At 42.2% G+C, this 9,141-nt stretch overlaps 1 protein-coding gene across 1 annotated transcript in view; it reads left to right on the top strand.

Moving 5' to 3' along the window:
* Positions 1-229: 229 nt before the first annotated feature.
* The window catches only part of iqgap2 (IQ motif containing GTPase activating protein 2), a 116,639-nt gene continuing 107,727 nt past the window's right edge, over positions 230-9,141 (top strand). Inside the window, exon 1 of the mRNA XM_034170111.1 lies at positions 230-496. Coding sequence (XP_034026002.1) covers positions 451-496 — 46 coding nt within the window. The 5' untranslated portion in view covers positions 230-450. The remainder of the gene's footprint in view (positions 497-9,141) is intronic.

The raw sequence follows: 9,141 nt of genomic DNA, 5'->3' as shown, positions 1-9,141 counted from the left end.
CAACACACCCAAATTGACAAACTAGGACCATTTGCCAACTTTTTCTCACCTTTGCCTGTAGGTGTCAAGTCAACATTTCCAATTTTGGCGCCAGTCCCCGTCACTTTCGTTTTCAATGCCTACAGCATGCGTAGCCACAGTTTGACCAGCAGGGGGTGCAATGCGTTCAATCTTCTGTCCTGTCAATCATTTCATGTCACAGCGCAGCGGCGAGTGATATCAGAAAGTGGCTGCGCTCAAAGAAGTGCACATCATGTAGATTTTGTGACGCAAGTGGCAGTCGTCGCTACTTAGGAAAAGTCTGAAGGTTGCCGTGTATTTCTCCCCCTCAGTAGTAGCAGCTGCGCCCCTTGTTTTCCCGTCAGTAGACGCTGCGGGCTGCTCGGGTTCGCTGGTCGCTGAAGTTATTTCCAGTTCAGACGAGTTCACAAGCAGAGGAAACGAGGCAGGATGTACCATGAAGAAACCACAACTTTACAAAAGCCGCGCTATGGGAGTAAGTTACACTCTTTTTAAAGCTTTAACAATGAAAGATAACTTTTTGCTTGCTTATTACGGAGAGTGGTTGATTTACAAGAACATGTTTGATGAGAAACAGGTGTTTCAGAAGCAGCAGTGTGTTGGTTGCTTGGGGGGGAGGACAAGGTTGGCAATGTGGGAAATTTAAAAAGTAACGTTGAGTTAAGAAAAACATATGTTACATGACGCAGCTCACTCACTACTTTGTTTGAGTCTAAAACCAGTCTCAAACTGGTGGCCTGGGGGCGTGATAAGGCCTGCAAATTGGTACGGAATGAATTCCCTTTTTTGTTGCATATCATTTATTAATGGCAGGTTATAGAGGGTTTTCATGTGACGTATCGGTCACGTCATTTTGTGTCCTGCGCCCATTCTGGATTACAACACGGTGACCGCTGTGATACGCTACGTGCGTTTGGCGAACAATTGCAGAAGCTTCAACGTCGGTGTGAAGAAGCCTCACGTCACCGTGGCGCTGAGAGAGATCCGCCGCTACCAGAAATCCACTGCTACCAGAATTTTATTTTATTTTATTCGGCAATAAAATTATATAAGAATACATAAAAATACCACTGAGGATAACACAAGAACGCTTCCAATAAGGATGCTTATTTACATTGTGGTCCTCGAGCACCGAGCTGCTGATCCACAAGCTGCCCTTCCAGCGCCTGGTGAGAGAAATCGCGCAGGACTTCAAGACGACCTCCACTTTCAGAGCTCCGCTGTGATGCTCTGCAGGAGGCCGGCCAGTTCGTTACATCACCACTAAATTCACTATCTGGTACAAGATAGGGATCCACTGAACCAACTGCTACACATCAATCACGATAAATAGCTTTATCTCGAGGATTTAAAGCATCGTAATAACCGGACATTCTCTCCATTTTTCTATCACGGCTGTCTAAATTTATTCACGACGGAAGGGAACGGTTGCGGTCGGGCGGGAACTTAAAGGCGATCAGAGTTTAAGATCTCCTTATTTCACATTCATGATAGTAGCTCAATATTGGTGATTTTCATTATTGAAAATTGGCATATTTTACCATTCACTATTTTCATGGTTGAACTGATCGAAGATTTTGCAGACAAGACAGTGACAGAGAAAATACCCAATAAACACATGTGCCGACGTGGACTTCTGTATTTTCGTTTTTATTCTGTCTTGAGTTTGCAGGTTTTGTTTATCATCCCCACCCTACACAGAAAATGACCAAGACTGCAAAAATTATTTCCACCGTGCCCAAAATTATGTCCACCGCGTGGAGAAAAGTGCCGGTGGACATAATTTTGGGTGCGGCGGTGGAAATAATTTTGGGCATGATGGAAATAATTTTCACCACACGATGGAAATAATTTCGGGCACGGCTATGCCACATTTTTGAGCTGCTTTTAGCGTCCGAGAATCCCTCGAGGTATTTCCACTGCGTGGCAAAAAGCGCCGGTGGAAATAATTTTGGGTGCAGCGGTGGAAATAATTTTCGCCACACGGTGGAAATAATTTCGGGCACGGCTATGCCACGTTTTTGAGCTGCTTTTAGTATCCAAGAATCCCTCGAGCTGCTTTTAGTGTCCGAGAATCCCTCCGGCAGTAGGTGATTTTCCGTTGCGATTCAAATGACTTCATGGCACCCAAAACGGCATTTAAAGATGAAAAATGAGCACCAACACTCAATACGGAGGGCGCCGCAACACTCAATGTGGAGGACGCCACCATGTTGAAATACCCTAATAGATGACGTCATCTGAACTAGCCAATCAGCGAGGAGATCCGGTCAAATATTGCTAGGTGCATGTTTGCTGTATCTGGCAAAATGCACACTTCGTTTATTAATTCATTCCGTGTTGTATCACTTGCACATGATCAATCTCAGTTTGATCTCTATTGGCAACTTGAAATTTATCCATTGATTTGGTGTCAAAGTAGAATTCCACCAGTTTCCCTTTTTGCTCGATTGTAAGCGGCATCCTCATTGGATCCGTCTCAAACTACGTCAGAAGAATATGTTGATGTCTACAAAAAACAAAACAAAAACAGAATTCAGATTAGCTGTTGCAGAATTAGTCACATGATTTTGTGGCATTTTTTTTGGACACCCAGTATGTTAACAAAACATGTCTGTGTTCCTCAATGGAAAAGGGCTAAGAGTGAAGAAAATGAAAAGTATAGAGTCACTGAGCTTTTTAAGATTTAAGGCATAAAAAGAATTTTCCTCTGCACCACTATCATTTTATTAGCCTTTAAATAGGGGATTCATAACGACATTGCGAAACTGATGAAAATTCACAATCTAGAAAAAAATTCATTAAAAGTTCCCCTGAAGCGGAAAAATTTCAAAAGAACAGATTGCCTTGAACTACTTATGGAATTGACACACACAGTCTATTAGCGATGTCATAGATCATGTGGAGGCTTCCTCTTACTTGCAGAGGGATGTTGGGAAGCGGATGGTGACAGCCAATCAGAGTAGGGATGCACGGTGACGTCAGTTGGCTCATGTCTCTGTCTGGCTGCTAATCCAACATGGTGGAAAATATTCCAGAACAGCTGTGCTTCTGTATAACCTGTTTCTCATATGTTAGCTGTCTAAGGCTCTGTGACATGGGAACCTAGCAGATCACTGGCCCAGGCCAATGATGCATGGATCCTAGATGGTGTGCCAGAACGCCTGCATCCTTCTTTGGTTTCCCAGCAGGATCAAGAGGGACTTCCTCCCTTTTATCCCCACCTTCTCTCCCTTCACTGTTATCAGTTGGGTGTCATTTGGTGACTGACTGTGGACCACTGGTGTTTGACAGGGTGCCCGAAGGCACCAGGGAGATAGTTGCCTCAGTTTATGCACTAGCACTCAACATGTTGGCTGTTTATTTTTCCTGCTGTCTATAGTTTGCTATTTGATATATTTATATCCAAAAGAGCTGCAGCATGAACAAATGTAATTATGCAATACTCTGTCTTGAGGAGATGGCTTGACAGAGTCTTGGAAAAAAAACCATCTACTCTCTGAATGCCATTTAGTTTGAGTTTGACACCAGTGCGGTATTGGATGTATTAGTTGAGCTCTACAAAATACTCTTGAATGTAACTTGTCATAAAATCTCACTGTACTTGGACACTTTGGAACTGTAATTTTCCATTAAGGTGTCCTAAGATCACATCATGGTTGGTTTTTCCCCTGTTTGTTTAATGGTGCCCACTATATCAACCTGTCTACACATAAGGTCTGTTCTCATTGGTTAAACATTAACTTTTTCTTTTGCTGCTGTTGAGAAATCGCTTGACTCCGTGAGTATTTAAGGAATGTGCCAGCTCTAACATATCAATAAATGCATCTGAAATCTGCAAATAAGGCTTCAGTCCACTGTCAATGACCCACATTTGTGGACAAAGTGCAGCTGTTAAAGTGACAGATAAGACAAATCAATGTCATCATCAATACTTTTTTGTCTCCACTTTGGCTAATTCAATTTCATTCCCTGTAGCTGACATGATCTTTCCTACAAGCTGACTTGGTGTGCATTTATGGGTGACATTTTACAGCCCAGTTAAAGGGCTGTGAAAGTTAAAGTATGTCTGTCTCTGTAAAAAGTAGCAGAAAAGTGTCCATAATCTTCCAGACTTTGCCCAGTTGTCTGGAATATGGCTTCTCTGCATTTATACCTTTTTATTTAGTTGTATCAACCAAGGTAGCATGGTGGCTTAGTGGTTAGCACTGTTGTCTCACAGCAAGAAGGTCGTGGGATCGCTTCCCACTTGAGGCCTTTCTGAGTGGAGTTTCCATGCTCTCTTTCTGTGTTTGCATGGGTTCCAGTTGGGTGCTCTGGCTTCTTCCCACATCCAGAGATATGCAGGCTAGGTGAATTGGAAACTTTAAACTGACAGTAGGTGTGAATGTCAGGGCTGTACACTTAGCTTTTTCACTAGGAGCACAGGTGCTCCTAAATGAAAAAATTTAGGAGCACAGATAAAAATTTAGGAGCACTGTGAAATTTCTTGATACAATTTTATTATTAACGCAAAGACACATACTGTACAGAGAGTACCTTTTCCACACACACATGCACATTTTATATGATTCTATTGTTGTATTTAGTTCATTGTTTTTTACTTCCTTTTCTATCGTTATTTACATCATTGCTTTTGTCCATTTCATTACTTTTTGCTGTGTGTTTCTTGTATTATTTTTTATTTGCAAAACATCATGCTAGCCTCATGCACTAGCCACGGAAAGATCTTAACCCAGTCTGATCTGAATTTATGAACTTTGCTAGTAGTTCTAGACCTACTGCCAGTTTCACTGCCTGTTGCCATCTCCTCCTGATCCTCCTCACCATTTTCCTCATCTCCCTAGGTTCCCTCCCCTGGTTCCTTGGGTTTCCTTTGAAAGTACGACAAAATAATTTTCTAGTCTCCTCACACACCTTTCGTTGTAAATGTAGCTGCTATGCTAGTGCTCGCTTATCTGACTGCACGAGCTAGTCGCAAGCCAAGACTCAGAGCGTAGCGAATCAGTGCAGCTTGTGCGTTGAGACGTCACCGCGTCATCACCCCGCTCGGTCACACTTTACAAGGGAAGGATAAAAAAGGAAATATTAAGTTGTAGACTCTTGTCGATTTGTACAGATGTGGGAATGGTTTTCTCTATGGGATATACAGTGGTCCCTCGTTTATCGCGGGAGTTATGTTCTAAAAATAGCCCGCGATAGGGGAAATCCGCGAAGTGGCCAGCGTTATTTTTTACAATTATTATAGATGTTTTAAAGCTGTAAAACCCCTCACTACACACTTTACACATATGGAATTCCTCCGCACGTCTGTCTCAATGTGCCGAAAAAGTGCTGATGTCCACGTCTTCTGCAATTCCTGTGCTAGTCAGACGACGTCCCGGATCAACACAGCGTCCAGTTTAGAAATGAACGGCACATTCCACTGTTACAGGAGTTTTTGTCATGGAAAGAGGAGCGGAGGAAATCCGTGCGTCGCGACGGAGCTGCATTGTGCAAAGCAACGCCGTGATGAAGCCTCACAGGACATGTTCTGGCATGTCCAGCTTATGCACAATTTCTCGGATAGTCACACGACTGAAAAGCCGTCTGAAAGCCATCTGAAAACCGTCCTGTGAGACCAACACGGAGGTGGTTTTGTGCCGTGCCATGAGCGGCATGGTGGCGCATCCCTCTGCTCCTCTTTCCATGAAAAAAACTCCTGTATCAGTGGAATGTGCCGAGAAAGTGCCGATGTCCACGCCTTCTGCCTTTTTGTGGAAGTCATTCGACATCCACGATCAACAAAGCCTTCACGTTGGAAATGATCTGGTTGATTCAGCAGGGTTTGAGCCTGTCGATCGGAGCTCGGAGCGCGGTGCGCTCTCAGCAGCTGTGGGTGGTCTTTAAACCGGCTGGAGCACTCCTTAATCTGTGTAATCCCCATAAAATCGTCCCTGAAAGCCATCTGAATTTTCCGAATGGTGTCCACCTGGAGGTCTCTCACAGTTTCTGGAAAAAATTTGATGCAGCAAAGCTCCAAATCATTCCGACATTTATTCGCAATAAAAATCGGACGAGAGGGGTGGACCACTGCTCACACAAAGCCTGCTCACAGGCGAATGACGTAACCGACAGGCGTGAAAAAACTCACGCATGCGCATGAAGGTTCAAGCTTGGCTGATGCAATCACACGTGATTCAAATCCATATGGTTTTTGAAAAAAATAAAAAGGTCTGATACTTTTGTAACAGACCTCGTATAGTCATGTTTGTCCACCGCTGAATGTGGAAATGCTACGTGATAGTCATGTAGTTTTAATTAAATTAATATTACCAATGTTATTTACATAAAAGATGGGACTGGAATATGATGACACAAACCACCGCAACCAGTCACTTATGTACCTGCAGCCAAACCTCAGGGGTGCCTGTGTGTCCTATCTTCTTGTTCTTGTTATTTTTCTTGTTGTTCTTCAGGTTTCACAGTTCTTGATCAAGTCTTTCTTCATTGTCTGACTTTTAATGTGGCTAATCACATGTGTCCCTGTTGCATGACCATCACAGGCCTGAGCCCACCCAAACTGAATTTAACACAGGCTGGCAGTGAACAGAAACATCTGACTCCACAGCTAACGCAGACTGATTGTCTAAATGTTGGGGATGGAGGTGGGTGTCAGTTTACATCAGAGGTCTCAAACTCCTTCCAGAAAGGGCCAAGAGGATGCAGGCATTCTTTGCAACCACCCACTCCACCAGGTGATTTCACTGATCAACTGATTCCACCTGCTCAAAGTGATGTTAATCAGTGAAATCACCTGGTGGAGTGGGTGGTTGCAAAGAATGCCTGCATCCTCTTGGCCCTTTCTGGAAGGAGTTTGAGACCTCTGGTCTACATAGTCATGTTTTACAGTGTATTAGCTTTACAGTGTATTAGCAAATCTGATAGTGTGGTTTTCAGAAAATTAAAGTGTGGGCCCCCAGTGGTGTTCTCATTGGGCCAATTGCAAAAATCCAGAATGCATCCTGTCCCACTTAACTTATTGTTAATTAGCGGACTGGATCTTATTTGAGCCTACTTTGGGTGAGAAATGGAACGTATTGATTTCTTGCTGAATGTGGTGTTGGGCCATGCATTATCTGAAAATGGTGAACTCATGTATGGTTTTATTATTTTGGATGATCTGGATTTGGGGTGGGCCATAACTGGCTGTTGGTTTCAATTTTATTTTTTTGGTCTCATGTTCTTCTGTGTAAGATTAGGTGCACAGGTGCATTTCACATAAGCGTATCATGAAAAACACATTCAGTATTTTTTTGTCAGCTTTTCAGCAAGTGTAGATTTGATATTTTCTAGACTCATTGCATATGAACAAATATATTTTAAGCATTTCTCATTTTATTTTGATATTATGGCCTGCAGTTACAAATGCTGATTGTAAAGGGAAAAGAAGCCAATGAGACAGTTTATGGAAACACACAGGGACAATTTAATTTACAATGGGGAAAATTGTCAAATATTATGGCAAAAATATATATGTATAATACTAATTTTAACTCAAAGTTGAATTTAGTCTTTATCTGTCTATCTGTTTGTCTGTCAACATCTTTGCTGGTAAATTTCATTAAAAAAAAAGTAAAATTTGTGATTCGTAATATGTTGTAAGTGATGGTTTGTTGTGGAGCAGTCTGACCCATGTGCAGCAGCTCGCACCCCACTGATTACTTCTGGCCCTGGCCTCCTTTTGTATGAACATGCTCTTCCAGGGTGTGTGGACTTAAACTTTGAAGAAAAACTGGATGCACATGCGTCCTGACATCTTTCAGTGAGGGCCGAGAGGTTAAATTAAATTTTACTTATACCCAAATATATTGTTTGCACCCATACATTTGGTGCCAGTGACACTGAAACTGAGTCACATAAGTCATGTTCTGGAGTTCTCCTTTCATGTTAAGGGTTAGTGAACTCACAATCATAATATAATTGGCCTAATCATCACAAACACCTAGCTATAGCAATGTCTATTTTTCCTGATTTCAATTTCGGATAAGTTTGTTCAAATGTTTATCTAAGAAAGGGAACCATGTGGCATTGGCGTCATGCATGCGACTGAGTGTAAATGGGCAACCTCTTGGAGAATTTCTTCTTGGCAGAGCCTTAAAACTTAATTTTTCAAAAATAAACAAACCTAAAAAAATGTAATGCACTCATCAAGGCTGCAAGCTTGGCCACTGATATCCCTCAGGCACGAATGGACAGATGGACGAACACATAGATAAATCTATCTGTATGTGAAATTGCAATCAGGAATAATAAACATTGCTATAGCTAGTTGTTTGTGATGATTAGGCCAATTATACTATAATTGTGAGTTCACTAACCCTTAACATGAATGGAGAATTCCAGAACAAGACTTGCATCACTCAGTTTCAGTGTCACTGACCTCTACGTCACCAGCTGTATGGGTGCAAGATAGATTTTTAATGACTAGATATTTAGTGTTCAAACTGGTAATTTTTTTTTTTTGTGCAAATATTTGCTCATTTTGAAATGGATGCCTGCAACACATTTCAAAAAAGCTGGGACAGGGGCAACAAAAGACTGGGAAAGTTGATGAATGCTCAAAGAACACCTGTTTGGAACATTCCACAGGTGAACAGGTTAATTGGAAATGGGTGAGTGTCATGATTGGGTATAAAAGGAGCATCCCCAAAAGGCTTAGCTGTTCACAAGCAAAGATGGGACAAGGATCACCACTTTGTGAACAACTGCGTGAAAAAAATAGTCCAACAGTTTAAGAACGATGTTTCTCAGCGTTCAATTGCAAGGAATTTAGGGATTCCATCATCTACAGTCCATAATATAATCAGACGATTCAGAGAATCTGGAGAACTTTCTACATGTAAGCGGCAAGGCCGAAAACCAACATTGAATGCCCGTGACCTTCGATCCCTCAGGCAGCACTGCATTAAAAACCAACATCATTGTGTCAATGATCTTACCGCGTGGGCTCAGGAATACATCAGAAAATGAGTCAGTTAACACAGTTCGTCGCTACATCTACAAGTGCAAGTTAAAACTCTACCATGCAAAGCGAAGGTCATACATCAACAACATCCAGAAACGCCACCGCCTTCTCTG

This window comes from Thalassophryne amazonica, chromosome 5 (assembly GCF_902500255.1).
Source record: "Thalassophryne amazonica chromosome 5, fThaAma1.1, whole genome shotgun sequence".
NCBI lineage: Eukaryota > Metazoa > Chordata > Actinopteri > Batrachoidiformes > Batrachoididae > Thalassophryne > Thalassophryne amazonica.
This window is presented reverse-complemented; position numbering and strand designations above follow the sequence as displayed.